Source organism: Heloderma suspectum, chromosome 6, assembly GCF_057233095.1.
Source record: "Heloderma suspectum isolate Gila_16-S chromosome 6, 16-S_ref, whole genome shotgun sequence".
NCBI lineage: Eukaryota > Metazoa > Chordata > Lepidosauria > Squamata > Helodermatidae > Heloderma > Heloderma suspectum.
In genome coordinates this window covers 81,286,844-81,303,162 of record NC_139463.1, presented here as the reverse complement: position 1 = coordinate 81,303,162, position 16,319 = coordinate 81,286,844, and the positions used below count along the sequence as shown (strand labels likewise).

Sequence of the window (16,319 nt, the reverse complement as noted above, 5' to 3'; positions counted from 1 at the left end):
TAATTCTAGGAATGCAGCTATAACTGGATAGGCTAGATTTCTCATGCACATATTCTAGAGATCTGTTAGGCAGACACTCTATTCTGCTTTTGTCTGCTTTACCTTTGATTGGGGAAATGAAAATGTGTTGGATCCAGATTTAATCATACTTAGGCTGCAATCATATACACACATACTATTTACTTCTGAGTAGTCCCATTGGGTTGGATCCAGATTTATGCATACTTTACAATCAAGACTAATTTAATTTCCATTTATTTGAATGAATCTGCTCTAAGAAATGCTATATCTGGATACAAAGGACAGCTGTCTCAGTTGGAAGTACATCCAGATACACATCTCTTTTTAGGTGGACAAATAATCTGTATCTAGATGCAGATACATTATCAGATTTATGTCAGCAGTTTTAAAAAGCAAGGCGATACAAGGGCATTCTGAATATTTTAGGTGATGGGGAATGGCCAAAGTAATGGGCCACATAACATACATCTCTGTTTAATTCTCCTGTTCCACACAATAGTTTTTGGAACAAAGTCAAAGCAACCACTATGATTTGCCATACAATTGTTATTTTGCAGGTGCAGTTATTTGAAAATACAGAATTCAAAAATCAAACACACATAACTGAATTCATTCTGCTGGGATTTGGAGATCACCAGGTACTGCAGCTTCCTCTTTTCCTATTGTTCCTTCTCATCTACTCTGTGACCATGGCTGGGAATATCCTCATTATTCTGCTAGTTGCCATTGATCAACAACTTCACACACCCATGTACATTTTCCTTGTTAACCTCTCCTGCTTGGAGACCTGCAGCAGCTCAAATATCTTGCCGAGAATGTTGTCCAGTTTTCTTACAGGAAGGAAGACCATTTCTGTCAATGCATGTTTTGTGCAAAATGTTGTCTTCGGTTCTACAGGAGCTGTAGAATGTTACCTCTTATCTATAATGTCCTATGACCGGTACTTAGCTATATGTAAGCCACTACATTATGTAACCAAGATGAATGGCAGGTTGGGTCTCCAGCTGATAGCCATCTCTTGGTTTAGTGCTGTTCTGGCAAGCAGTCTGACAGTGATCTCAATATCCACATTAGAATTTTGTATTCACAGTGAAATTGACCATTACTTTTGTGACACCTTTCCACTCATAGAACTATCTTGCAGTGACACTCGTATATTGAAACTGTTTCTGTATGTTGTATGCTCTATAATCACATTTCCTCCATTTACATTGACCTTAACATCATATATCTTTATCATTTTAGCCATAAAGAAAATTCCATCTACCACAGGAAAACGAAAGGCATTTTCCACTTGTTCCTCTCATCTCTTGGTAGTTACATTTTTTTATGGCACTCTGATTAGTATATATGTGATACCAAGTAGCAATCAACTGAACGGTCTTCACAAAGTCATATCTGTCTTCTATACCATCCTGACCCCCATGGTCAACCCCATCATATATAGTCTCAGAAATAAAGAGGTAAAGGATGCCTTGAGAAGGCTTACTTCATTTCTTTTTCTTTTCTTTTTTTTCAAATCCAGAATACAATGAGATATAGGAAGAGTGACCGTTTTATTTTCTTGTAAGTGCTTTCAAACTATGTTAGATTTTTGTTGTTGATGACCATGTCTAATAGTTTACCTTTGCTATGTGTTCATCTTTAATGGGAGTTTCATCAGTAAAAAATATATGCAAATTATAGATATATGCTATTTATTTATTTTTTGTAAACAATGAATTTTAACATTATGAATTACATTCAGTTTTCCAAACTGACTTATTTCCTATTGAAATTAATGTTCTACAGTTTTGATTTGTTTTCAGAAGAATATCAGTCAGCTTCCTAGATGAAGAAGACTGAGTGTAAATTTAGGCTTAATATGTCAGGGTTGGAACTGAGCACATAGAGCCCCAAAGCAGCTCTGATTCTGAGGAAGAGATACAGCCCATGGCAGAGGAGCCCGCTCATCTCTCAGAGGTGCAGCTGCATGGAGAGCCCCCCCTGTTCGCATTCTTGAGAAAGATAGTGACCCTGGCAGCGAAAGAGCGGGAGAGCGGTTGTTGCTAAACACAAGGCACTGGCGCAGAGAGAGGCATGAGGTGGAGGGTACCAAGAGGAGGCGCTCAGCCCACTTGGTGCTACGGCAACAGCTGTGTCCTGATGCCCCACAGGTAAGGGTGGGAGACTCCCCTCCTACCCCATCAGTTTCAGAGCTTTTCCTGCCCTTCTCCAAACAGCGACCAACTGCGTACATGGAGCTTAGGTTACTCTGCTATGATATACTATGCAGTTCCTTGCTTTGTTGTTGTTGTTCAATCGTTCAGTCGTGTCCGACTCTTCATGACCCCATGGACCATAGCACGCCAGGCCTTCCTGTCCTGTGCACTCTCCCAGAGTGTGCTCAGGTTCATATTCATTGCATCGGTGATGCTATCTAGCCGTCTCATCCTCTGCCGTCCCCTTCTCCTTTTGCCTTCAGTCTTTCCCAGCATCAGGGTCTTTTCCAGAGAGTTTTCTCTTCGCATTAGGTGGCCAAAATATTGGAGCTTCAGCTTCAGTATCTGTCCTTCCAATGAGCACTCAGGGTTGATGGACCTTTGTTGGCAAGGTGATGTCTCTGCTTCTTACTATGCTGTCTAGGTTTGCCATAGCTTTCCTCCCAAGGAGCAAGCGTCTTTTAATTTCATGGCTACAGTCACCGTCTGCGGTGATCTTGGAGCCCAAGAAAGTAAAATCTGTCACTGCTTCCATTTCTTCCCCTTCTATATGCCAGGAAGTGATAGGGCCAGATGCCATGATCTTAGTTTTTTTAATGTTGAGTTTCAAACCAGCTTTTGCACTCTCCTCTTTCACACTCAACAAGAGGCTCTTTAGATCCTCTTCACTTTCTGCCATTAGGGTGGTATCGTCTGCATATCGGAGGTTGTTGATAATTCTCCCAGCAATCTTAATTCCGACCTCTGATTCATCCAACCCGGCATTTCTCATGATGTACTCTGCATATAAGTTAAATAAGCAGGGTGACAATATGCAGCCTTGTCGTAGTCCTTTCCCAATTTTGAACCACTCGGTTGTTCCATGTCTGGTTCTTACTGTTGCTTCTTGACCCTCGTACAGGTTTCTCAGGAGACAGGTAAGGTGGTCTGGTACTCCCATCCCTTTCAGAATTTGCCACAGTTTGTTGTGATCCACACAATCAAAGGCTTTAGCGTAGTCAATGAAGCAGAAATAGATGTTTTTCTGGAATTCTCTTGCTTTCTCCATGATGCAGCAAATGTTGGCGATTTGATCTCTAGTTCCTCTGCCTCTTCGAAACCCAGCTTGTGCTTCCGGTAGTTCTTGGTTCGCATACTGCTGAAGCCTAGGTTGTAGGATTTTGAGCATCACCTTGCTGGCATGTGAAATGAGCACAATTGTGCGGTAGTTTGAACACTCTTCGGCATTGCCCTTCTTTGGAATTGGAATGTAAACTGACCTTTTCCAGTCTTGTGGCCATTGCTGAGTGTTCCAAATTTGTTGGCATATTGAATGCAGCACTTTAACAGCATCATCTTTTAGGATTTTAAATAGCTCAGCGGGAATACTGTCATCTCCGCTAGCTTTGTTGTTACTAATGCTTCCTAAGGCCCACTTGACGTCACTCTTGAGGATGTCCGGCTCAAGTTCAGTGACCGCACTATCATGGCTATCAAGGACATTACTATCATGGCTATCAAGGACATTAAGATCTTTCCTGTATAGTTCTTCTGTGTATTCTTTCCACCTCTTCTTAATCTCATCTGCTTCTGTGAGGTCCCTGCCTTCTTTGTCCTTTATCATGCCCTTCTTTGCATAAAATGTTCCCTTGAGATCTCCAATTTTCTTGAAGAGATCTCTAGTCTTTCCCATTCTGTTGTTTTCCTCGATTTCCTTGCATTGTTCATTTAAGAAGGCCTTCTTGTCTCTCCTTGCTATTCTCTGGAACTCTGCATTCAGTTGGATATATCTTCCCCTTTCTCCCTTGCTTTTTGCTTCCCTTCTTTCCTCAGCTACTTCTAAAGCCTCATCAGACAGACACTTGGCTTTCTTGCATTTCTTTTTCTTTGGGATGGATTTCGTTGCTGCCTCCTGAACAATGTTACGGACCTCCGTCCATAGTTCCTCAGGCACTCTGTCTATCAGGTCTAATCCCTGAAATCTATTCCTCACCTCCACTGTATATTCTTCAGGGATATGATTTAGGTCATACCTGAATGGTTTAGTGGTTTTCCCTACATTCTTCAATTTCAGCCGAAATTTTGCAAGAAGCAGCTCATGATCTGAGCCACAGTCAGCTCCAGGTCTTGTTTTTACTGACTGTATGGAGCTTCTCCACCTTTGGCTGCAAAGGACATAATCAATCTGATTTCGATATTGACCATCTGGTGATGTCCATGTGTAGAGTCGTCTCTTGTGCTGTTGGAAAAGAGTGTTTGCTATGATCAGCGTGTTCTCTTGGCAAAACTCTATTAGCTTTTGTCCTGCTTCATTTTGTACACCAAGGCCATGCCTGCCTGTTATCCCAGTGATTTCTTGACTTCCTACTTTAGCATTCCAGTCCCCTATGATGAAGAGGACATTTTTGTTTGGTGTTAGTTCTAGAAGGTGTTGTAGGTCTTCATAGAACCGATCAACCTCAGCTTCTTCGGCCTCAGTGGTTGGGCCATAGAGTTGAATTACTGTGATGTTGAATGGTTTGCCTTGGATTCGTACTGAGATCATTCTATCATTTTTAAGATTGTACCCCAGTACTGCTTTTCCCACCCTTTTGTTGACTATGAGTGCTACTCCATTTCTTCTAAGGGATTCTTGCCCACAATAGTAGATATGATGGTCACCTGAATTAAATTCGCCCATTCCTGTCCATTTTAGTTCGCTGATTCCCAAGATGTCGATGTTCAGTCTTGCCATCTCATGTTTGACCACCTCCAGCTTACCTTGATTCATTGATCTAATATTCCAGGTTCCTAAACAATATTGTTCTTTACAGCATCGGATTTTCGTTTCACCACCAGACACATCCACAGCTGAGTGTCCTTTTGGCTTTGGCCCAGCTGCTTCACTCTTTCTGGCGCTACTTGGAAATTCCCTCCAAGGGAATATGCTCTTCCCCAGTAGGATATTGGACACCTTCTGACCTGAGGGGCTCATCTTCCGGCGTCATATCTTTTAGCCTTGTGATACGTTCCATGGGGTTTTCTTGGCAAGAATACTGGAGTGGGTTGCCATTTCCTTCTCCAGTGGACCACATTTTGTCAGAACTCTCTGCCATGACCTGTCCATCTTGGGTGGCCCTGCACGGCATAGCTTATGGCTTCACTGAGTTATGCAAGCCCCTTCGCCACAACAAGGCAGTGATCCATGAAGGGGATCTAAGTTCTAAACTCTAAACTAAGTTCCTTGCTTAGTTGTTGGTAATTAACATCTGAAAGAGTCATTAGGTTGTAAAAGAATAAAGCCTTGGAAAGAATCCCTTTTGTCTGCATCTTGTTTTGGCAACTGGAGGGGTCTTTAAGAGGCAGCTAGGGTGCTCCTGACATAATGAATATAATAGGGTGAGATGGCTAGATAGCATCACTGTTGCAATGAATATGAATATGAATATGAATATGAACTTGAACACACTCTGGGAGAGAGTGGAGGACAGGAAGGCCTGGCATGCTATGGTCCATGCAGTTACAAAGAGTCGGACATGACTTAATGACTGAACAACAACAAATGAATATAATAAATATAAATATAGACTTTAAGGAGTCACTAAATAGGCCACACTAGGGACAGAATGAAATCATTTTATATGAAAAAGTGCAAGCAATTTCAAATCTGAATCAGTGCTAGCATGCTCGCCCACCCACTGGTAAGATTGTGGATGAGAGTGGCTTTGGAAGGGTGCGAGATATAGGGTATGGCATGCTGGAGATGCTTCCACACACAACACCCACATCAGAATGGGGGAAGGACTAAATGGGTTGCATACTCCTGCCCTGGCTCTATCTAGGCCTCTTTTGCTTTTTGTAGCATCCTCTCAGAGCTTTTCTACATGAGGCATTGATTATGTGCTCATCATTTCTTACTCATGGTTGTTTATGGGTTCTTTAGACAATGTCATGACTTTGCATTTTTAAAGAACAGTTCTGGTGAGGTTTTTTTAGAGCAAGGAATATGCAATATTATTTGTGAATGCAAAAGAAAACACCTTTTCAAGCTGTGTATTTGCACTACTGCACTTATACCACAGTGCCACCTAGAGGTAATGTAGTGGAAAAGCAGGACAGGAAACATTCCTGATGTAGTGCTCCAACCTCAATTCTATGACAAAACCAAAATACAGTACATTAACAGTCTTGGGTAGAAAAGCCTTCCCTCTCCTTTCATGTGCAAGCTAGTCATATAAGGGTAGGGATGTTGGAGAATTCCACCATGGATCTCAGTGAGGCCGAATGCCAGTACATTCAGCCCCCTGAAATCTGTGGTGGAACGAAGCCCTCCACCCCACCACCCCGCGAAAGGCGTGCGAAATGGATCACCTACTTGGTGCCGTTCGCGCTGCTTTGCGAATGGCAGCTGCATCTGCGGCCGCCATTTGCTTCTTCATTATTGCCATGATAGGCTATGTAAATATATATGTAGCCTATCACAGCTAATGCAGGGACACCATTTGTGTCCCTGCGGAGGCCGTGATAGGCTACGTAAATATTTACATAGCCTATCATGGCAAAAAACAGGAACGCAAATGGTGGCTGCTGTAGCCGCCACCATTTGCATTCCCTTTTTTTTTGCCATGATAGGCTATGTAAATATTTATGTAGCCTATCACGGTGAAATACAGGGGTGCAAATGGCAGCAGCTACTGCGGCCTCCATTTGCGTCCCTGCGCAGTCCAGCGGCCGGATGTCTGGTTGCAGGCAGCCCTGGATGGCAGCTCTGTAGAGTCGCTGTGGAGCAGTGCCGGCCAGGGAGAATTTCAGGGGGAGGGATGGAGCACCTCCCCCAACCACGGATGTCCCTGGACAAAACCAGGTAAGTGTTTCGTACATCCTTATATAACGGTGAAGTGTGTTGTTTTCTTAACCTCCAAGCAGTTTCACTTTGGCCCTGGCTTCTTGTTGTTGTTGTTGTCTTTTGTACTCTATAACATGGGTTAGGGGTAGATGTACAGACAACTACTGGTAGGAGTTTAATTTAATTGGAATTAGGGTAGTTACAATTTAGATAGATACTAGGGAAATAGCTGAATAAGAAGGTGTTTTTGTTGAGTCCCTAGGGGAACCTTGAAGGCAACTGAGGATTTGTGAGACCTCAACACACCCACACACACACAGAGAGAGAGAGAGAGAGAGAGAAGGAATGGGTGCTTAATGAAGCAAATGACTAGGGCAGAAACAGCCCTATTTGATTTTATTTAATTTCTGCATGAATTCAGATGAAATTAATTCCAGGGGTATAGATGAGAAGTGCATTGATATATTGATCCTAAAGAACCAATGTCAATGTTTAAGGGCTAATAAGAAGTACCTATCCATTGTTACTGTTCGTGTCCCCCACCCCCAAATGACTGACACTCTGGTGTCAGGGCATAGAACAAATGGAGAGGGGTTATAGTGCAGAGAGTCTTGGTACTTGAAATAAGATGTGAAAAATAATGCATGTTCTTCTTCAGATTATTTGTTTTCTCCCCCTCCCTTTAAATCTATAAATGGGTTGAGAGAATACATTACCATTGTGTCTGAGATCCTGAAAGCTTGAATGCTGGATGTTAGCTTGTCACTCTTGTTCCCATCCCAACACCTTTCTTAATTTATATTTATTTCAAAAACCACTTACTTTGAGGAGTTTACAAAATAAACAAGTTACAATGTTTTAAAGCATCTACCTTGCCAATGTTATTTAACTTCTTTCATGGCTAGGGAGGCAAATTCCCCTTGGATAGTCCACTAGATGAATGCATAGTGTTCTGTATTTGAATAAATCATGTAACATCAGTCTTTTGGTCTCACTGGGGAAGAAGAAAGACTCACCTCTACTCCCAAGGTGAATTAGTGGATCTAGCAATTGTAGGTCATTGCTTGGAAGTGTGTGTGTGTGTGTGTGTCTTTTTGAATTTTAAAATAATCAAGGAAGAATTTTCCTCACTGAGAAGACTTCTTTTTTTCCACACTACATGATATTTGTATGGTAACGAGACCTCCATTTTTATGTTCAGTCACTTTCCTCATAATTCCCAGCCTTTTTAATTGTTGTACATTGTGTGATTTGATGTTTTCAGTGAGCTATTCGCTATATCTCCAAGATCTATCTTTCTTCTTCTTCTTCTTCTTCTTCTTCTTCTTCTTCTTCTTCTTCTTCTTCTTCTTCTTCTTCTTCTTCTTCTTCATTTTATTTATTTATTTACTTAATCATTTATTTATTTATTTATTTATTTTATATCCCACCTTCTTTCCTCTTGCAAGGAACCCAAGATATTATATTATCCTCCTCCTCTCCATTTTATCCTCACAACAATAACCCTGTGAGGTAGGTTGGGCTGAGAGTCTGTGGCTGGTCTAAAGTCACCCAGTGAGCTTCCATGGCCAAGTGGGGACTAGAACCTGGTTCTCCCAGCTCCCAGCCCATCATTCTCACCACTACACTACACTGGCTCTCTCCTCCTCCTCCTCCTCCTCCTCCTCTTCCTCCTCCTCCTATTTTCTTTTCAGGTTAGTCACTGCAAGTCCAGAATCCCTCCTATCCCCAGGTAGGATTAGTACTTGAACCAACTTCCTAACAAAGCAGGGGACCAACAGAGGTATCATGAGCTTCATCTTTAACATGCTACCCTTGAATACTAAATTCACCACCTCCGTTTTTTAAGTACCAGACTCCATTTCTATAATATCACATATTCCTTCACAGGATATACCCAGAAGTGCTTGTAGTTGGATGTAATGGGTTGGATACAGTTTTAGACATACTTAGAGTTGCATGGCTACTAAAGAGGCTACATTATGTATGGCTAAGTCTGCATCCAACCCAATGTTATCTCTCCATTTATGGTTAGAGTAGAAAGAGAAACAGCAATGGATTTTCTTTTCTTTTAAACACTTTTTATTGTATATAAAATAAGCAGATAATGACAATTCATTATATTATATTTATTATATTATATATTATATAATATGCAGAAGAGAAAAAACTCTTTTTCCAGTTTCTTCAGAATAAATTACCATATTAGAATGAAATTTGAGGGAGGGACATTACAAAGTAGACACCATATTTATTAACATAAACCTAACAATTTAGTCATACAACCCTTGAATGGTCAGGCCTCAAAACATAAACATTTAAATTTCTGTTGTTTTAAATCTGCTACTGTATTTTAAATCTTTGCATTGCTGCTAGATTTTATTTTGGTTTTTACTTCTATTTTATACTGGAGTTTTAAACATCTAAACTTTTATAGCGTATCTTATGTTGCATTTAATAGTTTTAATTTTTGCAAATGAATCAGAGTGCTATTGGGTGGTAAATAAATTATTAAACAAACAAACAAATACATACATACATAAATGGATTTTCAAAGAGTCCCACCAAGCAGCTAAAGCTCCTGCCCCTGATGGCTTCCCATGCTTCTCCATGAAAGGAATAATAATGCAGCACATATTTTATATACATGAAGATTCAGGGTGATGTAAGGTTCACCTGAGCATGTCCAGGTAAGGAGAAAAAATGACAGATAGAAATAGTCAACTAATGGCTTAGAGGTCTGATCTGTCCCATCAGGGAATGTTATTTTCCCCCCAGTGGGCTCTGTCTTAATTTTAATTAAGATGCAGCTAAAATTTTGTCATTATTTTAACTCATATAAAAAAAGAAAAACATCGAATTGTTTGTTAAATGCTGTGAGAGATACAAGAGAGTTCCACACTTTCACAGTTAATTAATTTTGCCCTCTGTCCAAGAAGGGGGGCTTATGTGTAATGACCTTGCCAGTAGCCATTTGGGAGGTTTATTAATTTGAAGCCTGGCCATCCACGGGTTGCATGACAAAATGAGTTTCCCATGTGTCCCTGCTCAACCCCCCCCCCCCAAGAATTCACAAGTAAGGTTTTCCCTGAAAGAAAACATTGCTGGCATTGAGTTGAGACCCTCTACCAGTCAGAAGTGAGGGTACTGAGCAAAATGGAAAATTGGTCTTGGGGGATATTAGGTAGCTCTTCTTACTGGGTTGGATCCTGAGAAGCCTCCTCCAACAGAAACTTTTCTCTGAATCCATCACAATGCCTTCAGGAATATGCAAATCCAGGGGACAGAGCAATATAAACCCATTTCTGATTAATAGTAAAAAAAAAAGAAAATGAAATATTATCTAGATATTTCTATTTCAAATCCATGAGAAGTCTTAATACATTCTATCTCCATATATCCTGTAAACCAATCTACTGGATAAATACCTTGTATTAATCCCAGTAACATACATAATTGATTGAAACATCTAATTAATGATTCCCTATATGTGTTTACAAGGCCCAATGTTGTCAGTTTGCTTATTTCATTTAGCTGCCAATTCATCAGGCTCAGTTGAACCAAAACAAACCAGCTGGTCTGGTTTTTACTAAGTAAATTACATGCCATTGATTGAGTCATAGGCACATAAGAAATGAAGAATAAGAACACTGCCATTTCAAAATACTGTAGAGAATGTGGTTCTTCTAATTAAAATGGTTAACATATATGGCTGTATGAAGACACTAATTTTTAAGAGAAATGAAGGATTCAAGGTAGAGCCAAAAGTTGTTTGTGATGTGCACATTGTTATTTTTTTTCATCCGAGTGCTGCTGCTAGTTATTCAGGTTTTGCCAGAAAAAAGCAAGAAAGAGGAGAGATACAAAGGTTGGGTGGAACTTGGGGCAACTTTATTAATTATTAAACAATTTGGGACCAGGATACCTGAGAGATCATCTTCTTTCCCAACCTGAGGTGATCAGCACATGTACCTGGTGGTTCCACATGGACCTGTGGCCTGGCTGGAGTCCACCAGGAAAAGAGCCTTCAGTGTGGTGGCCTGCTTTCTGTGAAATTCCCTGCCTTTGGAGGTCAGACAGGCACCAACATTGTGTTGCTTTCTTCCTGAAGACATAGTTATTTCAAAAGGCCTTCCTTGAGTGACCAGCTGTGGTTTATTAAATTCAGAATGTGTTTCTTTTTAAATATTTTAATTATTTTAACATTGTGTTTTATTATTTTACCTTTGTTTTTCACCGCTCCAAAGTATTTGATGTGGAGTGGTATATAAATATATTGTAAGTAAATAAATACATGATAAATAAACCAGATCTGCAAGATGACTATGTAGAAAGCTGATCTTCCTGTGTTACATACTACAAATCTGCCCCACCTTTGAGCAAGCCTAAACCCAGCCAAGGAAAAGGGGGTACCTACTCCCTGCCCCTTCATGTAAACCATACCTTGAGGTGAGAAGTGGGCCTTCCTGTGTCACCCGCTCTCAAGTTCCAACAACTCTGGACAGATGACCAAGGCTAGCCTGAAAGGTGACCCTTTGAAGGACTCTAAAACCTGGAAAGTTTGATTGGAACAGATGATAGGGAGATGAGTGTGCTCTTCATGGGCAATTGTGCCTAACATACCGCATCCAACAATTTAGGCCAGCAAGTGTTTCCCAAATTTAGCCTCTGACGTCTTTACTGTTGCTTTTTTCTTATTGGTTTTATTTATGATATTGTATTTTATAATCTGTAGGTTTGAGGCTTTGTTTTGTTTAATTCTGAGCCAGCTTGAGTATGTTTCAATGTAGAAATTATTTAAATAAACCACTTCTATACCTCCAGGCTAAATACGATATGGATTCGATCATTGAATACTAAAAGCCAATGGGTTTTAATGGCTTAAAGCCCATTCTCTGGGAGGAAACGATGGATGGATCTGTAAATTTTGGTCCCATTTCTGCATTAGCTTGATATATATATATATATATATACACACACACACACACACATATACATACGCATGCACGTACGCACGCACACACTCATTTTGTATGTGATTTTGCCTAAGATACACATTGTTGCAAACAATTTCCCCTGATATAATGTGTGTTCATACTTTTTTTTTTTTCACTTGTGCGCACTTTCCCTGAATATACATATTTGTTTATGTATTTTTAACCGGAAAACTGCATCAAATAATTTGAAAAAAAAGTGAAAATATCAAAGTTTAACTGTGCTTTTGGTCACATATTGGTTCAGAAAGGTGCAAATTAGGTAAGTTCACATTAAAATGTGAAATGAATACATTTATCCCTCATCCCTTTCTCCTACAGAGGAAGCTTTTCTCCCCCTGGCTGCAAAAAAAGGGAGTCTCTGCAATGGGAGGTGTTCCTTTGGATCCAACACAATGACCTGGTTCTAGGGATGGGTGGATTCACTACCTGCTGCTCCGGGGGGAATCTGAACTGGCCCAATGAGTCCTCTGTCAGATCCCTCTGTTTGAATTTGTAACCAGGAGGAAGAGGAGGGAAGTTTTTATATTGCCTGTGTTTTCCCCTCAGATGCAATCCATATTGAGCACACAATGGAAAAACCAAACAGTTGTCACTGTTTTCATCTTCCTGGGATTTGGTGATCTCGCACAAATTCACACACTCCTCTTCATAGTGTTTCTAGTCATCTACATCATGACAATGACTGACAATATCCTAATTATTGTCCTACTTGCAGTGGATCAACACCTTCAGACACCCATGTACTTCTTCCTAGGAAACCTGTCATTCTTGGAGATCTGTTATACTTCGACCATTATCCCCTGGATGATGGCCAGTTTTCTGACTGGAGATCAAGCAATTTCAGTTATGGGATGCATGGTTCAGCTGTATAGCTTTGGCACCTTGGCAGCCACAGAGTGTTATCTATTAGCTGTGATGTCGTACGATCGCTACATAGCAATATGCAAACCACTGCATTATTCTGTTCTCATGAATGGCAGGATTTCCATTCAGCTAGTTACATGTTCGTGGACAAGTGGGCTATTTGGAAGCACTGTGATCTTTGTATTAACATCCAATTTGACTTTTTGCAAATCCAATGAAATTGATCATTTCTTTTGTGATTTTCCACCCTTGATAAGCCTCTCTTGCAGTGACACAAGTCTGGTAGAAATAGCACTTTTAGTGGTGTGTTGCATTATATCTATGGTTCCAATTGTTTTAACCTTAACTTCCTACATTTGTATCATCATCACTATCCTGAAAATTCCAACTACTATGGGGAAACAAAAAGCTTTTTCCACTTGTTCGTCCTACCTAATAGTGGTTACTGTATTTTATGGCAGCCTCATTGCTGTTTACTTAGTCTTTCCAAGTGATCCTTCGAAGAATTTGAACAAAATCTTCTCTTTCTTCTACACTATTCTGACTCCACTGTTTAATCCCCTCATCTACACCCTACGAAATAAAGACGTAAACATGGCCTTCAGAAAATGTCTGAGTAAGCTGATCTCCTTTACAAGATTGTGATGACTGTAGAATGTATAACTTCAGAAGAAAAATAAATTCCCTATTCACCCAAAGAGGAAGGTTTGCCTCATCCGAATGTGTAAACTGGACTCACTGAGGTTGCAAAAGAAGTAACTCTTTATGATTTTTATTACATTTCACACAATGTCAGCACCAGGTTTTGGGGGGAGTTGTGGCGGCAAGAAAACCTTAGGGACCCCTTCCCTGAGTAGCCCCACAGCCTTCTCATTGCTGTTGCTGCTAACATTCACTTGCCCTGCACCTCTGGGACAAACCTCCACCGCTGCCCAGACGAAGAGGGCAAGGCAAGGCAAGTGAAGGCTATTGCTCCTTTTCTTTGCTTCTGAATCCTGATGCAGCCCACTCACTTGGAGAGGACAGATCGACAAGCAGGAAGAAGAGGGATGGGGAGCTCTGATGGCTGGCAGTGCCCCCCTCTTGGGGTGTGTTCCTCGGAAGATGCCCAGCGATGTCGACTCCTGACACTGGCCCTGATCTCACATTAGTAACTTGTTATTTTTCTTGTTTTCAATTAAGCCAGTTTTGTCACTTTCTTCATGCTGATGTTTTGCAATGTTTGGATATGATTTATTCCCATGTACTTACGCCCCAATGGGAAATATATTTGAGCAGCTTGTGCTGGGTTGCTGAAGTGCATCTCCCCCTAATTTTGGATGTCTGTTACGTTATGAGGCCTGACAGGGACACACAAAAAAAGAAGTTATTACAGGAACTGAATTCTGAGATAAATTTCAGATTAAAACGATCCTTTCATTTCTAAATTACAAATGAAGGAAGGAAGGAAGGAAGGAAGGATGTAATTTAAAGTTAACTTTTTTTTTCAACAAAGACTAAGCATTGCTTTATTCATTTGTGGAATGCCTATATCTTTGGGGTTTTTTTTGTTGTTTTTCTATTCCAGGCAGATACCTTTATATCTTTTCAGATCTTTTAGCCTAATTATGTTTTTTTTTTATTTCAGAAATATTTGATACTGTTTTTCTTTTCTTTCTTTTTTTTTAAAATCCAAAGTGGCTCACATAAATAAAATCAATGCAATACAATAAGCAGGAGGAAGAGAAACCCTCTTGGGGGTGTGGGCCTCGGAAGATGACATTGCCATTGATCTCACATTAGAAATATGTTATTTTTCTTGTTTTCAATGAAGCTAAGTTTGCCACTTCAGTCATGCTGAGGTTTTGCAATGTTTGGATATGATTTATTCCCACGTACTTAAACCCCAGCGGGAAATACATTTTAGTAGCTTGTTCTAGGTTACTGGAGTGCATCTCCACCCTCTACCCCACCCCACCCCCACTAATTCTAGATTACTCTTGTGAGGCCTGACAGGGATACACACACAGTAAGTTATTAAAGAAACTGAATTCTGAGATAAAATAATTGTTCAGATTAAAATGACCCTTTCATTTCTAAATTACAAGGAAGGAAGGTAGGAAGGAAGGCTTTAATTTGAAGTTAACATTTGGCAACAAAGATTAAGCATTGCTTTATTCATTTGTAGAATGCCTATATCTTCAGGGTTTGTTCTTTTGTTTTTCTATGTCAGGCAAAAGACTTTTACGTCTTCTCAGGTCTTTTAGCCTAATTATGTTTATTTCAGAAATAAACAAGGCTGCTTTCTATTTTTTTGTTTTAAATCCAAAGTGGCTCACATAAACAAAAACAATAAAAACAATAAAGTGGTGATGAAACAATAAAATATTTCATTAAAATCACCAGGGGTAGCTGGCAATGCTGAGTCAGGAAAACACCCAGAAAAACAAGTGTGTCTTCAGTTGTCAGCCTCTATACTAGTAGCCCACCTGATCTCATTGGGGAGATCACACCACATGGCCAAAATGGAAAAGCTGTCCTCTGCACCACGACCAAGTGAACATCAATAGGCTGTGGTACAGTAAGCAAAGCCTCCCTGTACTAATCAATGCAAAGCAGCCAATGCAGAAGAAATTGGTCTGTTAGATAACATGGCAGCAGAATGCTAACTCCGTTGACTGTTTTGGATGCTCCTTTGAGCTTTGCTTCTTTGTGAATATGAATGTTTTATTTGAATTTGTAATTTCAACTGCTTTAGGATGTAATCCTTCCAGCATCAGCTGAAGACCTTTTTATTCTCCCAGTATTTTAGCATTTTAGCTTCCTAGTCTTTTAGCTCTGGTGTTTTAAATCTGTATTTTAAATCTCTGCATTGCTGCTAGGTTTTATTCTGTTATTCGGTGGTTTTAAGCTTTCATGTTTTATATTGCTTTATGCTGTGCTTTGTGGTTTTAATTTTTGTGAACCGCTCAGAGAGCTTCAGCTATTGGGTGGTACAGAAATGTAATAAATAAATAAATGCATAAATAAATACATAAATTCATGTAAACTGCACTAGGAATCTGACTGGAAGTAGGTAAAATATCCATAATAAATAAAATTATTTTATTTTAGGCAGGCCTGAATATGTTGTGACTAATGAAGCTGAATGCAGCACATTCCACTCCCATATAATGTAGTCGTGCCTGATGTTTGATGCTCTCCTGGTTTTTGCTGTCTAAGTCAGGCAGAAATGATAGGAGGTTTATGTATGACTTGGTATGAACTGGTCCATTACTCCAGGGATCCTCCATAACTACTCCCATCTTTCCTCAACTTTGGCCAAACTGACAGGGGCTGATGGGAATTGGGATCCAGCATCATCTGGAAGGCCACAGGTGACCCGCCCAGGCATTAATCTAAGATGGATGGTATGTGGGTTGGAACTACCAGCAAAGCAATTACATCTCACTC

General features: G+C 40.2%; 2 protein-coding genes across 2 annotated transcripts; both read left to right on the top strand.

Moving 5' to 3' along the window:
* Positions 1-548: 548 nt before the first annotated feature.
* LOC146341445 (olfactory receptor 5G3-like) lies at positions 549-1,556 on the top strand. Its single transcript, XM_084807454.1, has one exon. It carries the CDS (start codon positions 549-551, stop codon positions 1,554-1,556), a length of 1,008 nt encoding a protein of 335 aa, XP_084663580.1.
* A 296-nt stretch (positions 1,557-1,852) lies between these two features.
* Positions 1,853-13,532, top strand: LOC146341444 (olfactory receptor 2AP1-like). The gene is made up of 3 exons (XM_084807453.1): positions 1,853-1,868; positions 2,029-2,177; positions 12,570-13,532. Exons 1-3 carry the CDS (start codon positions 1,853-1,855, stop codon positions 13,530-13,532), a joined length of 1,128 nt encoding a protein of 375 aa, XP_084663579.1.
* Positions 13,533-16,319: the final 2,787 nt, after the last annotated feature.

What these genes read in the sequence shown, in the direction of transcription:
- LOC146341445 (XM_084807454.1), top strand. Translation starts at nt 549, where the DNA reads ATGATTTGCCATACAATTGTTATTTTGCAGGTGCAGTTATTTGAAAAT.
- LOC146341444 (XM_084807453.1), top strand. An exon ending in TGTGTCCTGATGCCCCACAG is followed by an intron (nt 2,178 to 12,569) that starts GTAAGGGTGGGA and finishes TTTTCCCCTCAG; the next exon opens with ATGCAATCCATATTGAGCAC.